Genomic DNA, 20,497 nt, shown 5'->3' on the forward strand with positions numbered 1-20,497 from the left:
TTGATATATAGTTTTATGGCAGGCTAGGTTTCCATTAGCAACCAGATGAATCAGTTTCCACTAACCCTTTTCTATAATTTTGATGAATATGTAAGTTAAACATTAAAGAACTAGAGAAACTGGTGTCTGAATACAAGAACTGGAATGCGAAAACAAACCCATTAAGACCCTGCCTGGGTTTTCCCAGGCCCTAAAGTCTGATCAAATAATAAAAGCATTCTTACACATACTCTTCATACCAGGGCCCACTTAAGATTAAAAAACTTTCCAAGACTCTAGAGAAAGCTTTCCAGACCCCAGACCCTAGTAAGATTAGATACAGACTGAATGAAACACTCTCACTTGTAGGTACACTCTCCCACCTAGCATGGAGCTTAGAATGCATATAAGTGCTGAAACAAAACAAAAAACAAAAAACAAACTGTAACTTTCAGTTGGTCTGGTGAGTTACTACAACCTTTTCCCTGTAACTGGTTGCAAAAATAAGCTCCTTTCTTTCCCAGTCTGTCTGCATCTTGCTATTGGGCTGCAAGAACAAGCAGACGGACCCTATTCTATCTGGGAACAGTTTAGTGTGTACGTGTTTTTAATTATAAAATAATTATTTTCCCATATTCTTAAAAATTCTTCAAAAACATAACTTTTGTGAACCCAAAAGTATCTGAGACAGGTTCTGAGATTATTTTCCTTTCACATTTTTATCTTGCGAGAAGACCATCATGCTTTTAGGGATATTTAGGTGTTTCCAACTATTTTCTATTATAAATAATGCTATAACAATATTCTTTGTACTTAAAATCTATATGTGCATCTCTAATTTTTGACTTAACTTACTTTGGCTAAGTCAAAGAATATAAGCTTTAAAAGTTTTGTATCCATCATGCCAAAATATTCTCCAAAAGAGCTGTATCCCTCCTTCCACCAGTGCAGGAGACTGTTTTCCAGAACCACTGCACTGCATACAGTGAATGGTGCCCCTGTGGTGATGGAACTGTTGTTTTCCTGTGTTTATAACACTGGAAATTGTAAGTAAAACAACAGACAAAAAATGTTTGCCAACACAACTGGTCAAGTAAATATCCTTCCTATAAATAATTTCCATTTCTCTATTAGTACTATTAATTATTTTCACATATTTTAAGGTTAATTTTACATATCCTTTTAGGTGACTTGACTGTTGCATGTGTTTTGGCCATTTTTAGTCAGAACATTTGAATTATTTACTAAATTGTAAAGAGCTTTTTTATTTAATGTGAATATTAACCCTTGTTACATGTTAACAACTTTTTATTTCCTAGATTCTTAACTTTTCTAACTTTCTATTACAGAAAATTTCAAACATAAACAGCAGTAGAAAGAATAGTATAATGAGCCCAATGAACATATTCCCCAGTTTTAATAATGATCAATTAATCTCAATACCTTTTTGATCCACTGAAGTTTTATATTTTGTCAAATCTATTACTTTTTCTCATAATTTCTTCTTTTGCCTTTAAATTTAGAAGGAAATCCCTCACTCTCAAACATAGTCATTTACCATCTTAGTATATTTTATAGTTTCATTTTTACATTTTTTAAAATTTTACTGAAATTTTTTTGAGGTATATTGAGAGGTGAGGATTTAACATTCTTTTGTAAACAGCCAGCCATCTAGCATCATTTATTAAGTAATTTTTCCTTTCCCTACTGGTGATATTTCAAACCAGTATACTATTTCTTAAATACAGGAGAGCTGCTCTGGATTTTAGGTTTGTTAAATTCATTTGTCAATTTTTTTTTTTGAAACAGAGTTTTGCTCTTGTCACCCAGGCTGGAGTGCAATGGCGGCTCACCGCAACCTCCGCCTCCTGGGTTCAAACGATTCTTCTGCCTCAGCCTCCCAAGTAGCTGGGATTACAGGTGTTAGCCACCACACCTGGCTAATTTTTGTATTTTTACTAGAGACGGAGTTTCACCATGTTCGTGAGGCTGGTCTCAAACTCCTGACCTCAGGCAATCCGCCCGAATCGGCCTCCCAAAGTGTTGGGATTACAGGCATGAGCCACTGTGCCCGGCCCATTTGTCTATTTTTATATGAGTACCACACATTTAATTATTTTGCTAAATAATAAATAGCTAAATTTTTTAGAAATGATAAAATTAGAATCAGTTCCTTCACAACTTACCTGGTTGCACTTTTTAACCACATCTGGCCCAGGTGTGGCATTGAGAAGAGCTATATTAAGGTAACGATTTAGCAGCTTCCCTAGTCCTAGTTCTTGCAAGGTGTCATCTGTAAGGAGTCCATTCCAAAGAAGAATATTGCGGAAGAGCTAAAATAAAATATCAAGTAAATATGTACCTTTTCTCCAAAGACAAACTGTAATAGTCTCTAACATAGAGTTGGTCAAACTAAAATTCTCACTACGATTAGCCCTGTTGGAACTGTCAATTTTAGAATACAATATCTCTGAATAAACACTTGATTCTTTCCAAACTCCATGTATTTGCTCATCTTATTTTCATTTTCTAGGACAACCATCCCCAAATCTGTCTCAAATAACTTCACTAGAGCCTTTCCAGATCAATAATCTTCCTTCCCAATCCGTTTTCTCTCAAAGCTGGGGGCCATCGAGTATAAGAACACAGGACCAAGTGATTCATAAAGAACTACTGTCAAAACTAGGGCCACCATTACCAACATGTGACCTTGAGAAGGCAATCAATGCTGAGAGCTTCATTCCTCTGATACGTAAAGATTAATAATCACCTGTGAGTTTGAAGATAACTTGGATTAAGTAACCATAATAAATTCTAATAAAATATTGGTTGTCCTTTCCCTCTACTAAATTCAGATCTTTCTGTGAATTTTAAGATGTTTTTTACTTTCTTTCCAGTATTATATTCATTACTCTGAGTGCTGAACTACATGCTGTTTTACTAAAATGTAATGCTTTTTCACATTTTATCTCATTGTTGATGTTGTTCCCTCTTCCCAGAAAGCCTTTTCCCTGTTTCAACCACATGACAAATATTAATTCACACTATTAAAACTACTCTTGCTGAGGTCACCTATATCCTTCTAATTGTCAAATCCAATAAACAGTTTCAGTCTTTCTCTTAATTCTCTTTGGTGGCATTTAACACTCTTTTCTTCATTCTTGAAAATCTTTCATTTAGCTTCCTTGAGGCCATTCTCTTGTGATCATCCTAAGGCTCATAATTGATTCTACAGTTTCCTTGAAGCCTCCATGTTCTCCTCTTCTGTTAGTATTTCCCGAGGTTCTGTCCTTAGCCTACTTCTCCATGCTTCATCCAGTCTCCTTAGAGCTTGTCATTCATGACCATGGCTCCAAATATTACCTACAGGTAGTGGACTCCCAAATCTCCAGCTCAGATCTGTCTCCTGACATTCAGACTCATGTATCCAACCACCTCCTAGACCTCTGTATCTCTCTATTTGTCCCACATATATCTTCATTATGTACAAAACAGATCTTATCTTCCCTCGATCAGTTATCGACTCCTTTCAATGCTTCCTCCTAAACACTGTTTGAACCTTCTTCTCCTTCCCATCCCTATTGCCACTGACTTAGCAATAATTTTAAGGCCAGGGGTTAGCCCTCTATAGCTTGTGGGTTAAATCTATCCTGTCGCCTGTTTTTGTAGGGTCCGTGAGCTAAGAATGGTTTTAACATTTTTCAAGGACATTTAAAAACTGTCTTTAAACAAAATATTTTGTACCATGATGACATTCAAATTTCAGTGTTCATAAGTTTTATTCAAACAGCTATGTTCATTTGTTTATGTACTATGACTGTTTTTGTGCTACAGTGGCAGAGTTGAGTAATTCGACAGAGACCATGTGAACCACAAAGCCTAAAATACTAACTAATTCTTACAGATGAAGTTTGTTGTTCTTTGTTCTATAGTAAACAGGATCTTTACAAAATTTGCCTTTTTATTTTTGCAGTTTTTGCTCACCTTTAGGCCTGAACAGAACTGTCTTTCTTGGAACTTTGAATGAGGTGATGTTTTGTTTTCTACAGCACTAATTAGAAACAAAAGAAAGAGAAAGGAGAAAATGCAAAGAACTATTGGTCTTTCAGAACAAGAGTTTAAGATCAGATATTCTTTTAAACCAACCAAACTAAGCCTTAATGGAATATAAACAGAGATTGTCTGATGAGATCCACTGGAATGACAAATGTATGCATACTCTGACCCAACGATCTCATTTCTGAGAATGCCTCTTGTAGATATACGTGCACAAGTATAGAATATGTCTATAAGATTGTTTACAACATCAGTGATGATAACAGTTCAGTAACATGACCATCAGTCATAGGACATCTAAATGATGGCAAACTTTGCAGCTTAAAAAAAATGAGGAAGCTGTTTATATGATGGATGACATGTACAGACAGATCTCAAAGAGGTACAAAGTGAAAAAAAGGTACAAAACAGATTACAACTGTTTAGAGCATACTTCCTTTGCTGTAGAAAGGAGGGTAACATAAGATTACAGCCTATATAAGTACTTCTGTTTGCATGAAGAAAGTCTTGAAAGATAAATAAAAATTACTCAAGGTGATTATTAATGCATGCACATATGTGAGTAGAGGGAGAAGGGCAAAAATTGAGTCAGGGGTGGGAGTAAAACTTTTCTTTTCAATATAAATAATATTTTATTATTTTAATAAAATATATAATTATTTATAAACAAATAATATATCACATTCATACATCTGAACCATGTGAATGCATTGCTTATCTAAAACATTATAAACAAAGTTTACCAGGGCAGAATTTTTACATGTAGACATCTCATGACTCAAAAGGAACCAGAAAGCTTTCAGGTTCCTTTCTTCCCCCTCCATAAAGCTCCTCCATCCTCTCAGTACTCACTAGATTGCTACAGTTCATGCATCATTATAACTGATGCCTTCTTAGCAAAGTTATGATCATACATCAAATACTCCTTGTTTTATAATTTAAAGTGACTGCAGAATTTACAGGTGCAGCTTCTGGTTCCTCAGCGTTGTGCTTCCTCTGTGCTAGGCACTGTTGTGTTCTGAGCATTCTCTCCATTTCCCTAATATCCTGTGAGGTAGGTGCTAATTTTATCCTTATTTTATAGATGAGAAAACAAGTGCGTAAAAATATCTACTAACAGTGGACTTGTGCTCTTTGCCACTCTATATCACCTGCTATGTGCCTAGGATATATGTAAAACCCAAACCAAAACCAACCAATCAAAAATACATCTAAGCGCCAAGCATAAGGCATAGCTCTATGTAAGTCACTGAGAAATATTTGTTGAAATCTCAATTTGCATCCTCATAGAATATGTGTACACATGTTTTGAAAACACTATAGTTGGCCGGGCGCGGTGGCTCATGCCTGTAATCCCAGCACTTTGGGAGGCCAAGGTGGGCGGATCACGAGGTCAGGAGATCGAGACAATCCTGGCTAACATGGTGAAACCCCATCTCTACTAAAAATACAAAAAACTAGCCGGGCATGGTGGCAGGCACCTGTAATCCCAGCCATGGGAGGCTGAGGCAGGAGAATGGCGTGAACCTGGGATGCAGAGCTAACAGTGAGCAGAGATCGTGCCACTGCACTCCAGCCTGGGCAACAGAGTGAGACTCAGTCTCAAAACAAAAACAAAAACAAAACAACAAAAAAAGAAAACACTATAGTTTCTTTGCATTGCATTCTTAAACAAATCTGTATTCTATGATCAGCTATTTCAAACAATCTAGAAATTAACAGCTCTTACCTCTTTGGATACAGAGGAATAAAAACATCATCTTCTACTGCCTTTTTCATTCTTGAAACAATGGATTTAAGTAAATCCTATTATTACAAATTTGAAAAGCATCAGTGATAGAAGATAGAAATTTATTTACCAAAAAAAAGTAATTTTAACAGCAGTACAAATTTGTCCACACTCACATAACCAGCTGTTAAAATAACTATCAACTGGGTACAAAAAAAACCTTATTTATCCATGTTGCTACATATGGGTATAGTTGGATCAATTTCATTGCTATATAGTATTTTGTTGCATGAATACTATTGATGGAACACTTAGGTGATTTCTGGTTTGGTGGCTATTATAAATAATGCTGCCAAAAAATTCTCGTACATGTCATTTAGTATGCATGGTCACACATTTCTAATGGGTATATACATAGAAATGGAATTGCTGGAGTATAGTTCATGTCCATACGTTCAACTATGTACAAAAAGCCAAACTGTTTCTAGAATAGTGGCATCCCATTTACATTCCTGCCTGCAGTATAAAATAAATCCTGTTTCACTACATACTTAGGATAACTGGCATTTTCTTGTTTTTTAATGTTTGCAATTATAGTGGGTATACAGTCATGTTTCATTGTGTTGTTTTAATTCTCACTGAATTGTCATTGACTAATGTGCTGTTGGGCATCTTTTCACATTCCTATTTGCCACTTGGCAAGCCCTTTTGCAAAGTACCTAATTAAGCTGCTTGCCAACATTGCTATTTTTTTTTTGTATTAGGTTCTGTCTTTTTATTATTGGTTTGTACAAGTCTTTTATATACTCCAGCTGTAGGTCCTTTGTTGGTTTGTCTTGTGTCCTGTGACACAGAAAATCCACTTACGGAAATCCATTTTGTTTGCATACAAAAAAATTGGAAATGACCAAAATATTCAATCACAGGGAATTTTAAGGAGATGTTACATCCATCCAGTGAATCTATCATAAACTTTAGCTTAAGTTTATGATGACTACAGTAACAGACAACTATAAATACGCAACGAGATAACATTAAGCAGAAGTAGTATACTAACTTACATGCCTATTAGGATTATAACTTTAAAAAAAAAGGCTGGATGAAAATATACTACAATGGTATTAGTCCTTCTACTAGGACGAAAGACAATGAGTGTTTTTTTTTTATATATTAGCAATATTTCTATAATGACATTCTTAAAAAAGTATTCATATTTGAAAAATAAAAATGGCATACTACACATTAGAGTAAAAGTTATTTTTTAAGTCAATGACAATGTATACAGCACAAATTCAGCTGTCACATACTGTATACTAATTGAATTATCCATAAATGTAGAATTCAAATATATTTTTCATAAAAAGCACAATGAACTGAAGTCGTTTCTCTTTCCACTTAATTATCTGTAACATATTCCTCAAGTGGCCATATATCAACATTTATTTAATGTTAAAAATCAAAACTCAGTTGCATTTTACTCCATTCCTTAAACGTTCTGAATTCTGTTAAAAGAAAAAAGAGCATTTTCTCTAAACAATATCTCCAAAAAATAGCATCTGAGTTTATGTAACTTACTGAGTTAGGTGTTCATGATACAAAAAAAAGCTGCTTTGATTTTTTTCATTTAATTTTAATGATTTTGAATGCCAGCCTTGACAAATGTTTCCATATTGTTTAGATTTTGTTTCTTAAAATAGTTCTATTGAAAATGTTACAAAGGACATTATTGAATCAACTGGCAAAAGTGGAATATGGATGGTAGATTAAGTGTTGATAAATTTACTGAAATTGCTAACTACTCTGGTTATATAACATAATATCCTTGTCTTAACAAATATGCACCCTGTTCTCAGTATTCAGGAAAGAAAATATTGTATGTATATATTTAAAATGGAAGGGCTAATGATAAAGCCAATGGGGGAAAATATTAATCACAAGTAAATCTTGGTAAAGGGAATATGGAAATACTACTCTTATTCATGAAAGTTTCCTTTCAAAGTATTAGTATTTCCAAATAAATTGTTTAAAACAAAACATAAATTCACTGGCCGGTTGCGGTGGCTCATGCCTGTAATCCTAGCACTTTGGGAGGCTGAGGTGGGTGGGTCACTTGAGGCCAGGAGTTTGAGACCAGCCTGGCCAACATGGGGAAACCCTGTCTCTACTAAAAATAGAAAAAATTAGCCAGGCACGGTGGCACATGCTTGTAATCCCAGCTGCTTGGGAGGCTGAGGCAGAAGAATTGCTTGAACACAGGAGGTGGAGGTTGCAGTGAGCTAAGATTGCGACACTGCACTCCAGCCTGGGTGACAGAGTAAGGTTCTGTCTAAAAAAAAAAACAAAAACAAAAAAACAAAAACAGAAAAACAAAAAAAAAAGAAACCAAATAAATTCACATATTTTAAAACCGTGAGCTATTAACTTTTCTAAGTATTACATAACATCATTTGTTTGGTGGAAAATAAGGTTCTCCAAACAGTTTTAACAAGCATTCTGAATCACACGTTCAGACTCACATACAACCCCTTGTATATATATATATACACTTTGAAACAGCTTTAAAGAGGCACTTGTGTGATGCCAATGGTTTTCATGCTGCTCTCTATATCCATGGAGGTAATCCAAGGATGGCCTGGACAAATGCTGGGGTGGTCAGGGAAGAATAAGGGCAGGTGCTCACAACAGTAGGAGCAGTTTTACTTCTGTGTGTGTGTTTGCGTATCGGATTGTGTAAGATTTATTTGAAACAGGTTCTGTTGATAAAAAAACAAAAAATGAATCTGAAAATCTATCTGAACTCCCAAGTGATGTTTAGACTTATTTTCACATTTCTACTAAATGGTCCACCAGCCACGTCTGAAACCATTTGCTGATGGAGATCACTATCTCCTGAGGCTGCCCATAACTTTGGACTGTTAGATTTCAGTTAACAATGAGAGTTAACAAACTTTTCCCTCCTACAGCTTCCACTCCTTGGTCTTGGTTTACTTCTTGGGATCACACAGAATAGATCTAGCCCCACTTCCACATCACAATTTTCTAGATTTTAAGATTAATATCATACTTTTTTTTTTTACATCTTCTCTTTCCCATACTATCTTATGACACTCTCCACTTAATATGCTTACACCGAGAATTAAGTGCAATATTTCCAGGAAGGTCTAATCTGTGGGTATTATCACCAAATATGCCATTCTTATCAAAATAGCACACACGTACTAGGAGAAACTCCCATTTACCTGTTTTTCTGTTACTCAAGTGACACTGCTGACTCACACTGGGTTTATTGTTGATTATAATCTGTCTTACTTATGCTGCTTCAAAACTGTGTCTCTCCCATCTTTTACTTATATAGTTGAATTTTTAAAAGCAAGGGTGGGACATGCATTTATTTTTTCACAATTTCTTGAGTCAGTCCATTTTCTACAATCTTTTGAAATCTTCTTGGATTCTAATTCTACCATCCACAAGTCTTACAGAATTCCTAGCTTTTTGTCACTGACACATTTCATTAGTATGTATTTTAACTCCTTATCCAGTTCAATAAAAATACTGAACAGGGCAAAGCTGAGAAGACATCTAATACTAACAGACTCCCCATAAGTAGCCAATGCCCTACTGGTCATTACTTTTCAGGTTTACTTAAACTTATATTTCCCCATTTAATTCCTAAGAACAATCATAATACATTAAATTTGCTTCAATAAACAATGTTAAGTATCATTTGTATTTGGGAATCCTATCAACGACAGATTATAGTAATTACTGCTTTTTAAATTTAAGTATTCATAATATTCTTCTGTAATAATTTACTTTAGATTTTTAGTCAGAATCAAAACTATTATTACCAGGCATTAGCTTACAGCATTTGCTTCTAACTTTGAAAACAGAAACTATGTTGTCTGACTCAATTTCCATTCTTGAACCTCATTCTCTTTCATCACTGAAGAAGCGGAGTGATCCCACTGGTGAACTGTTGTAGCAACCTGGGGCATTATATAATGTAAGTGATTCTCTACCAAGTGCCATTTTGCCATCCCTAGGGAATACCTGACAATGTGTAAAGACATTTTTGGTTGTGAAGACCGGGGAGTGCTACTGCCACCTAGTGGGCACAAGCCAGGGATGCTGCTAAGCATACTATAGTGCACAAGACAGACCCTCACAACAAAACATTATCTGTTCCAAATGCCAATGTAGTGCTGTGACTGAAAACCCTGATGTAATCTATTCTCCTGCTTATGCAAACAACCCATTTTCTACATTCATAGCAGAGGGGTTTCAGAATAAAAACATCCATTATAAAAACTGCATGAGTGTGCCTGTAATCCCAGCACTTTGGGAGGCCGAGGTGGGCGGATCACAAGGTCAGGAGATCGAGGCCATCCGGGCTAATACGGTGAAACCCCGTCTCTACTAAAAACACACAAAATTAACCAGGCATGGTGGCACATGCCTGTAGTCCCAGCTACTCGGGAGGCTGAGGCAGGAGAATCGCTTGAACCTGGGAGTTGGAGGTTGCAGTGAGCCGAGATCACACCACTGCACTCCAGCCTGGGTGACAGAGCAACACTCTGTCTCAAAAAAAAAAAAAAAAAAACTTCTTGAGTGAATCCATAATACTGCTGAAAGGCTTCAGTGATCACAAAGAGCCAGGTCTACCACTTCGTACTCAAGTATTCTAAAAATGACTTAACCCTTCTGGACCCCAGCTTCATCTGTAAAAATGCAATTAAAATAAATACATTTCACAGGGTAATGAGGATCAAACGAGACAATGTGAAAGTATTTAACAAATGGTAAAGCATAATGATTTACGTTTAGGTTATAACTAAACAATGGTATATGGAAAGCAAATGCAGGATTATATATCTGCTTCTTTGTAGCTTTTAACTACTAATCTTGGTTCTATGCTGCATAACAGCACAGAATAAATCTACACCTTCTCTGAATACAAACACCATCTCTCTGTACATCTTCTTTCAAATTAAATATCTCTAATTCCTGCAACAGTTTCCATCTATTTTACCTGAGTTTTTATCCTACTGGAGGTAAGTAGAAAATGCCTTTCTATCTGTTGCCGCATGTTGAAATCCTATTCTTTCCCTCAAGCCACAGTTCAAATGCCACCCCTAAGATGAATTATTTCCTTATCCCCACTGCTGAAGGTAACCTCTCTCTCCTGTCTCTCTTCTGAAGACATAGTACTTTATCTATGCTGCTCATGGGGAGGCAATGTGGTCAGTGAGACAAACTTGGGCTTTAAAGGCAGACTATCCAAGTTCAAATCCTAGTTCTCATTCATAGTAGCACTGTAACAACTTGTTTTAAAGATTCATTTTCTTCATCTATAAAATGAGACTATCATCCTTTTAAGAGACAGGGTTTTGTGCTGCCCAGGCTGCAGTGTGGTGGCATAATTGAGGCTCAATGCAGTTTCAACTCCTGGGCTCAAGGGGGAGCCCAGCTAATTTTTATTTTTTTGGTAGAGATAGATCTTGCTATGATGCCCAAGCTGGTCTTGAACTCTTGGCCCGAAGAGATCCTCCTGCCTCAGCCTCCCAAAGCACTCAGATATACAGGCGTGAGCTGCCATGCCTGGTGATCACCCATTTTTTAAATAGGGCTGCTGGGATTAAGATGACAGGTATAAGACATTACAGAGTGCCTAGTACACAATTGGAATTAAATAAGTGTTTATTATCTTCCCTACTTCTCCTCTTCACTTCCAGTTTTAAGTTACACTTTATGTGCATCTTATTTTCTCTGAGATTACATGCTTCTTGAAGGCAGAATTAGGCTGGTATCCCTTTTCTCCCTTTCATTTCTTACAGCTTTCCTCCTTTGTAATCACAATTCCAAGGGCTAAAACTTAATGGTGCTCATAATATGAATATGATATGTCTCCTTGCTTTTCAACCACCTCTGTCATTCTACTCTGGGTGTTCTCCAGTCTGTCAATTTCCCCTTAATTTCCTAAAGCTCAACCTAAAATTGGTTTACTCATAAAACTGCATGAATCTACAATCTCATCAACAAACAATAAAAAAAACTACAATGAAAGAGTGAGAAGATTCTCAGCAAGATCACTCTAAAAAGTTCCTCAATACGTCTTATGTTCACTGAATTCAATTCTAGTTCACTGTAAGATCAAGATCTGTCCTACTGAACTTTGAATCCTTAAAGAGACTACTATTATTTGGCAGACTACAAATAACTAGTTCATACATTAAGTGTCAGTCTAATTTTGAAATCATTGTTCAAGCAAAGCCACAATGCCACTGGATTTTTGTCAAAAGAACAAAGGTAATGAGTATTGTTGTTTTCCTTTAGAAGAAATGAATTTGCACTAATGAATTTATACCAGTTCATCTCTGCAGGGCCAGTGTATATTTACAATCCTGAAAGATGGCTGCCTGGGCCATGAGAACACAAATCAGATCACTGAACAGAGAAAAGTGAGCTAATAGGAATGAAAGTCATAATCTGGGTCTTTACATGTATGTCTATAATTTAAAATGATTACCACTCCTATCACAGTGTTCAGAAGTATCAAGGTATATTTTTTCATCTTATTATTATAAAGATAAAAAAATAGCCAAGTCCAGTTTTTAAAAATTTTTTTTCATCTAAGTGCAGTCTGAGAAAAAGTCTAGTTTCTATAAATCAAAAGTAAATACGTTTTCCCCCAAACAGTTTTCTGATAATCACTTCTGCATCTTTTATAAACCAAGATCTGTAAGAAAATTATAATGATTTAGAGATACATCATGGAGTTCACAACTCTAGAAATTATTACCTGTTTGCTTTTACTAACTTCATTTTCACAAGTGGAATGTTCTTCAAGAATCACTCTGCAATGTGTTATTAAACTTGTTGTCTGTGAGGCTGACAAAGGATCCCAAAGGAATTCTACAAAGTCTGAAACAAATATTTCAGTGGTGCACAATTTATTTACTAGATTGTTTTGCTTTTCATATACAAATAATCAAGACCTTTAACAAACACTACTTCCTCCTTATTCAGTTTAAGATCCATGACCAATTATTACCATTACATATTTGCATACATCCTCAATTTCCTTGTTCTTCTTGGGCTTTGTTAAACTCCTTTGGCTAAACTACAACTCTTTATAGTTAAGTTCACCTTGTCACTGAGTCTCTGCCTGCAACCATGCAGATAAAAAGTGGCTGGAAAAAAAAACACATTAACTTGATCACTATACAACTTGAGTGAGCCTCTCTCTCTCTCTCTCTGTCTCTCAGGTCCATTCACTCTCCCTCTCACCTAGATGATTACTTCATACCTTCTCCCCTCTCCATTATCTCACTCTCAGTTGATGGACTTTTTCCTTCTAGATGATTATTTCCTGCTTTATTTTTTCTACTCCCTTGCTTTGTCTTTCAGCTAATTACTTCCTAATTTGCTAAGAAAATAGAAGCAGTCAGAAATGCAGCACTACAAATCTCCTACCACAGCATCTACACACCTACCTACATCTGTGCCCATATGCTCTAACTTGTTTCCTATTCCTATGGATGAGGCACCCACACTCCCACCACTTCAGGTGAACTGTTTATTTTGTGGATGAGATCCCAAGCCTTTTGGCTTAGTCTAAGATCCTGCTCTCAGAACACTGTCCTTCCACTTTGGTATTGACATCACTTGTACTAGATTTTTTCCATTACCCTACAAACAACTATTTATCTTGTATTAAAAATAATCCCCTTCAGTGTAAGGAGGCTGCCAAGATGGCCAAATAGGAACAGCTCCAGTCTGCAGCTCCCAGCGAGATGGACGTAGAAGTCAGGTGATTTCTGCATTTCCAACTGAGGTACCCAGTTCATCTCATTGGGACTGGCTGGACAGTGGGTGCAGCCCACAGAGGGTGAGCCAAAGCAAGGTGGGGTGTTGCCTCACCTGGGAAGCGCAAGGGGTTGGGGAATTCTCTCCCCTATCTAAGGGATGCTATGAGAAACTGTGCCAGGAGGAACAGTGCACTCCAGCCCAGATACTGCATTTTTCCCACAGTCTTTGCAACCGGCAGACCAGGAGATTCCCTCCAGTGCCTACCCCACCAGGACTCTGGGTTTCACGCACAAAACTGGGTGGCTGTTTGGACAGACACCAAACTAGCTGCAGGCATTTTTTTTTAATTTTTATTTTTCATACCCCAGTGGCACCTGGAATGCCAGAGAAACAGAACCATTCACTACCCTGGAAAAGGGGCTGAAGACAAGGAGCCAAGTGGTCTGGCTTGGCGGGTCCCACCCCCATGGAGCCCAGCAAGCTAAGATCCACTGACTTGAAATTCTCACTGCCGGCACAGCAGTCTGAGCCCAACCTGGGATGCTCCAGCTTGGTGGGGGGAGGGGTGTCTGCCATTGCTGAGGCTTCAGTAGCTGGTTTATGCCTCACGGTGTAAACAAAGCCACCGGGAAGTTCAACCTGGGCAGGGCCCACCGCAGCTCAGCAAGGCCGCTGTGGCCAGACTGCCTCTCTAGACTCTTCTTCTCTGGGCAGGGCATCTCTGAAAAAAGCCAGCAGCCCCAGTCAGGGACTCAGAGATAAAACCCTCATCTTCCATGGATAGAGCACCTGGGGAAAGGGGTGGCTGTGGGCGCAGCTTCAGCAGACTTAAACGTCCTTGCCTAACAGTTCTGAAGAGAGCAGTGGTTCTACCAGAACAGTGTTCGAACTCTGCTAAGGGACAGACTGCCTCCTCAAGTGGGTCCCTGACCCCCGTGTATCCTGTCTGGGAGACACCTCCCAGTAGGGGCTGACAGAGAGCTCATAGAGGACAGCTCTGGCTGGCATCTGGTGGGTGCCCCTCTGGGATGAAGCTTCCAGAGGAAGGAACAGGCAGCAATCTTTGCTGTTCTGCAGCCTCCGCTGGTGATACCCAGGCAAACGGGGTCTGGAGTGGACCTCCAGCAAACTCCAGCAGACCTGCAGCTGAGGGGCCTGACTGTTAGAAGCAAAACTAACAAACAGAAAGGAATAGTATCAGCATCAACAAAAAGGATGTACACTAAGAGACCCCATCTGAAGGTCACCAACATCAAAGACCAAAGGTAGATAAATCCACAAAGATGGGGAGAAACCAGCGCAAAAAGTCTGAAAATTCCAAAAACCAGAATGCCCGTTCTTCTTCAAAGAATCACAACTCATCACCAGCAAGGGAACAAAACTGGACAGAGAATGAGTTTGACGAATTGACAGAAGTAGGCTTCAGAAGGTAGATAATAACAAACTCCTCTGAGCTAAAGGAGCATGTTCTAACCCAATGGAAGGAAGCTAAGAACTTCGAAAAAAGGTTAGAGGTATTGCTAACTAAAACAACCAGTTTAGAGAAGAATACAAACGACCTGACGAAGCTGAAAAACACTGCATGAGAACATTGTGAAGCATACACAGGTATCAATAGCTTAATCGATCAAGCGGAAGAAAGGATATCAGAGATTGAAGTTCACCTCAATGAAATAAAGCAAGAAGACAAGTTTAGAGGAAAAATAGTGAAAAGAAACATACAAAGCCTCCGAGAAATATGGGACTATGTGAAAAGACCAAATCTATGTTTGACTGGTGTACCTGAAAGTGATGGGGAGAATGGAACCAAGTTGGAAAACACTCTGCAGGATATTATCCAGAAGAACTTCCCCAACCTAGCAAGGCAGGCCAACATTCAAATTCAGGAAATACAGAGACCACCACAAAGATACTCCTCGAGAAGAGCAACTCCTCGAGAAGAGCAACAAGACACATAATTGTCAGATTCACCAAGGCTGAAATGAAGGAAAAAAAGTTAAGGGCAGCCAGAAAGAAAGGTCTGGTTACCCACAAATGGAAGCCCATCAGACTAATAGTGGTTCTCTCTACAGACACCCTACAAGCTACAAAAGACTGGGGGCCAATATTCAGCATTCTTAAAGAAATGAATTTTCAATCCAGAATTTCATATCCAGCCAAACTAAGCTTCATAAGCAAAGGAAAAATAAAATCCTTTACAGACAAGCAAATGCTGAGAGATTTTGTCACCACCAGGCCTGCCTTACAAGAGCTCCTGAACGAAGCACTAAACATGGAAAGGAACAATCGGTACCAGACACTGCAAAAACATACCAAATTGTAAAGACCAGCAATGCTATGAAGCAACTGCATCAACTAATGAGCAAAATGACCAGCTAGCATCATAATGACAGGATCAAATTCACACATAACAATATTAACTTTAAAAGTAAATGGGCTAAAAGCCCCAATTAAAAGACACAGACTGGCAAATTGAATAGAGTCAAGACCCATCAGTGTGCTGGATTCAGGAGACCCATCTCATGTACAGAGATGCACATAGGCTCAAAATAAAGGGATGGCAGAATATTTACCAAGTAAATGGAAAGCAAAAAAAAAAAAAAAAAAGGCAGGGTGCAGTCCTAGTCTTTGATAAAACAGACTTTAAACCAACAAAGATCAAAAGAGACAAAGAAGGGTATTACATAATGGTGAAGGGATCAATGCAACAATAAGAGCTAACTACCGTAAATAAATATGCACCCAATACAGGAGCACTCAGATCAGATTCATAAAGCAAGTTCTTAGAGACCTACAAACAGACTTAGACTCCCACACAATAATAGTGGGAGACTTTAACATCCCACTGTCAATATTAGACAGATCAACGAGACAGAAAATTAACAAAGATATCCAGGAATTGAACTCAGCTCTGGACCAAGCAGACCTAATAGACATCTACAGAACTCTCCACCCCAAATTGATAGAATATACATTTTTCTCAGCACCACATCATACTTATTCTAAAACTGACCACATAATTGGAAGTAAAACACTCCTCAGCAAATGCAAAAGAACGGAAATCATAACAGTCTCTCAGACCACAGTACAATCAAATTAGAACTCAAGATTAACAAACTCACTCAAAATCGCACAACTACATGGAAACTGAACAACCTGCTCCTGAATGACTACTGGGTAAATAACGAAATGAAGGCAGAAGTAAAGATGTTCTTTGAAACCAATGAGACAAAGACACAACGTACCAGAATCTCTAGGACACATTTAAAGCAGTGTGTAGAGCGAAATTTATAGCACTAAATGCCCACAACAGAAAGCAGGAAAGATCTAAAATCGACATCCTAACATCACAATTCAAAGAGAGGATGTGGAGAAATAGGAACACTTTTACACTGTTGGTGGGACTGTAAACTAGTTCAACCATTGTGGAAGACAGTGTGGCGATTCCTCAAGGATCTAGAACTAGAAATACCATTTGACCCAGCCATCCCATTACTGGGTATATACCCAAAGGATTATAAATTATGCTGCTATAATGACACATGCACACGTATGTTTATTGCGGCACTATTCACAATAACGAAGACTTGGAACCAACCCAAATGCCCATCAATGACAGACTGGATAAAGAAAATGTAGCACATATATACCATGGAATACTATGCAGCCATAAAACAGGATGAGTTTATGTCCTTTGCAGGGACATGGATGAAGCTGGAAACCATCATTCTCAGCAAACTAACACAAGAACACAAAAGCAAACACCACATGTTCTCACTCATAAGTGGGAGTTGAACAATGAGAACACATGGGCAGGGAGGGGAACATCACACACCAGGGCCTGTCAGGGGTCGGGGGACTAGGGGTGAGACAGCATTAGGAGAAATACCTAATGTAGATGACAAGTTGATGAGTGCAGCAAACACTATGGCACGTGTACACCTATGTAACACACCTGCACATTCTGCACATGTACCCCAGAACTTAAAGTATAATAATAAACAAACAAACAAAAAATCCCCCTTAGCCCTACTTCCTCCTCTAGTATTGTTCCATTTCCCTCCTATCTTTTACAACAAAATTCCTCAAAGTACTATCTAAACTTCTATCTCCAGTTTCTCTCTTCTCACTTGTTCTTGATTTCCCTTTAATTAGGCCTTATCTCTTATCAGTCTACCTAATGCGCTCTTAGCAAATCACAGAAGACATTCACATAGCAAACTCCAATGATTGATTCTAATCCTCATCTGACTTATCAACTATTCCAACAGCTGACCCTTCTTTCTTCCTAGAAACACTGTCTTTACTTGGCTTCCAAAATACCCCACTCTTAGTTATCTGCCCATCTCTCTGGTCTTTGCTGTCTGCTTGTCATCTCTTTGACTTCCAAGTGCTATAGTATCTCAGGATTCAGGTTACTTACCTTCTCTTTTCTGTTTATATTCACTCACTTGGTATTCAAAGCCAATTTTATACATTAAATGCCATCAATAAATGTCATGTGGATAAATTCCAAACTTATACCTTCTGACTGGACCTCCCCCTTTAAGACTCATGTATTCAACAACTGACTTGTCATTTCCACTTAGATTACAGATACTTCAAACTCAACATGTCCCAAACTGAGCTGCTAATACAGCCCCCCACATTAAGCTTGCTCCTGTCAGACTTTTTCATTTCAGGAAATGGCACCTCTGTCCTTCTAGTTGCTCAGGCCAATTCCTGAATGGACCCATTCTTGATTCCTCTCTTTCTCTCTTGCTGCACAACCAATCCATTAGCACATTCTGTTAGTGCTATCTTTGAAATATATGTAGAATTCAACCACTATTGGAACTCAGTCACTGTTAATTTTTCACAAAGCTACTTATTTGTGGGACTGTTTCATCATTAGTATTTTGATATTTTCAGCAGAGTGCTTAAATTAGGCACATGCATTCTATCATTAGTAGAGCTAGTTAAAAATAGTAACTTTCTAATACACCCCACAAATGCACCATACGTTTCATTGAAATAAAATCTTGAAAGTTTTTATTTGTTTTTTTAATTTTAAATTTATAAATAGAGATGGGGTTTCACCATGTTGCCCAGGCTGGTCTGGAACTCCTGTGCTCAAGTGATCCTCCCGCCTCGGCCTTGCAAAGTGCTGGGATTACAGGCACAAGCAACTGCACCCAGCCAAAATCTTATAATCAAGTTGCCTAAGAAGCAATTATAAGGCTAATTGCTTCCAACTTCTAGGCTGGGCATGGTGACTCACGCCTATAATCTCAGTGCTTTGGGAAGCTGAGGGGAAGGGTCTCTTGAGGCCAGGAGTTTGAGACTAGCCTGGGCAACACAGCAAGACCTTGTCTCTAAAAATATCTTTTAAAAATTAGCTGGGTGTGGTGGCATGCGCCTGGAGTCCTAGCTAATTGTGAGGCTGAGGCAGGAGGATCACTTGACCCCAGGAATTCAAGACTGCCTTGAGCAATGTTCACACCACTGTACTCCAGTCTGGGTGACAGAGGAAGGCTCTGTCTCAAAAACAAACACAAAAAATTAAATAAGAGTTTTGCGGTCTTTGCTGTAAAATTTCTTTCTCAGTGACATAGTGAAATGGATCCTTATCAAGTACACAGGTAAAACAAAAGACTTCACGCTAAGGTCTGAAGCACAAGCATTAATGTTAAGTGCTCATAGCTGCTAGTGGCAAATGTGAGTGAAATGAAGCAATTTTTTTTTTTTTGAGACGGAGTTTCACTTGTCACCCAGGCTGGAGTGCAATGGCACCATCTCGGCTCACTGCAACCTTTGCCTCCCGGATTTAAGCAATTCTCCTGCCTCAGCCTCCTGAGCAGCTGGGATTACAGGTGCCTGCCACCATGCCCAGCTAATTTTTTGTATTTTTAGTAGAGACGAGGTTTCGCCATGTTGGCCAGGCTGGTCTCGAACTCCTGACCTCAGGTGATCTACCCGCCTTGGCCTCCCAAAGTGCCGAGATTACAGGCGTGAGCCACCACTCCCAGATGAAGCAATGTTTTTTAAAGAAAAGGATAAGAACCATAATTAGAAAAGTTAAGGGGAAAAAAGGACACATGTAGTATGGATGGAAGTGTGCTAAAAAATGACTGAAGTGTCATAAAAGCAGCAGGAATGCCACAAACACTAAACTGACTTTAAATACTAAGTGACTGAAGTAAATAGAAAAGAGATGGTAAGTGACCTGAATCTGGAGATACTGCAGCACTTGGAAGTCAAAGAGGTGACAAGCAGACAGCAAAGACCAGAGAGGTGGGCAGGAAACTAAGACTGTGGTATTTTGGTAGCCAAGTAAAGACAATGTTTCTAGGAAGAAAGAAGGGTTAACTGTTGGAACTGCTGATGATACATCAGATGAGGATTAGAATCAATCTGAGTATTAGCAGTTTGGTAGCCAACCACCTGTACAAACACAAATTTTTTAACCACCTTACATTTGACAGCTGTTGATTTTTACTACATATAACATTTCCTTGTGTTTAAAAACTTATGAAAAAACTTTGTGAATATAACAGAAATTAACAACCTTATATACTCTGTCAGAAAATAATTTAATTTTATCAAGGTTATGAAGCAGTACCTGTAAGTCGGGGAATAATTGTTTTGTTGATGATCGTAGACAAGATTTTTTTATCTGAACTACTTTCCTTCTTTGAATCTTCTACATTGCTATCCATAAATTCTTCCACAGATTTGAACCATGGCATCTCTTTTAAACCTGTGGAATCCAACTTACAAAGAAAATTATAAAAGTTATAAAGAAATCCTTCAATATTAGTGTATTTTAAAATAGTTATTTTTTTTTCAATAATCACCAGAGCTTTTCTAAAGATCAGAGGAGATTAATTCCCTATTTTAACACTAGACAACCAAGGCTAGGCAGGATGGCACGACAGCATGACT

General features: G+C 38.1%; 1 protein-coding gene across 7 annotated transcripts in view; it reads right to left on the reverse strand.

Moving 5' to 3' along the window:
* The window catches only part of GCFC2 (GC-rich sequence DNA-binding factor 2), a 55,029-nt gene that overhangs the window by 11,597 nt on the left and 22,935 nt on the right, over positions 1–20,497 (reverse strand). For 5 of the 7 annotated variants that reach the window (XR_008650586.2, XR_010115394.1, XM_055240619.2 and 2 more), the window contains exons 11-15: positions 20,175–20,325; positions 12,564–12,685; positions 5,765–5,841; positions 3,964–4,030; positions 2,166–2,312 (exon numbers count right to left, since the gene is read on the reverse strand). Coding sequence is in view for 5 of the 7 variants with exons in the window: in XM_055240619.2 (XP_055096594.2) it covers positions 2,166–2,312; positions 3,964–4,030; positions 5,765–5,841; positions 12,564–12,685; positions 20,175–20,325 (564 nt within the window). In the remaining 2 variants the exon portion in view is untranslated. The other 2 variants (XM_063616594.1, XM_055240622.2) reach the window with 2 other exon arrangements.

This window comes from Symphalangus syndactylus, chromosome 14 (assembly GCF_028878055.3).
Source record: "Symphalangus syndactylus isolate Jambi chromosome 14, NHGRI_mSymSyn1-v2.1_pri, whole genome shotgun sequence".
Taxonomy (NCBI): domain Eukaryota; kingdom Metazoa; phylum Chordata; class Mammalia; order Primates; family Hylobatidae; genus Symphalangus; species Symphalangus syndactylus.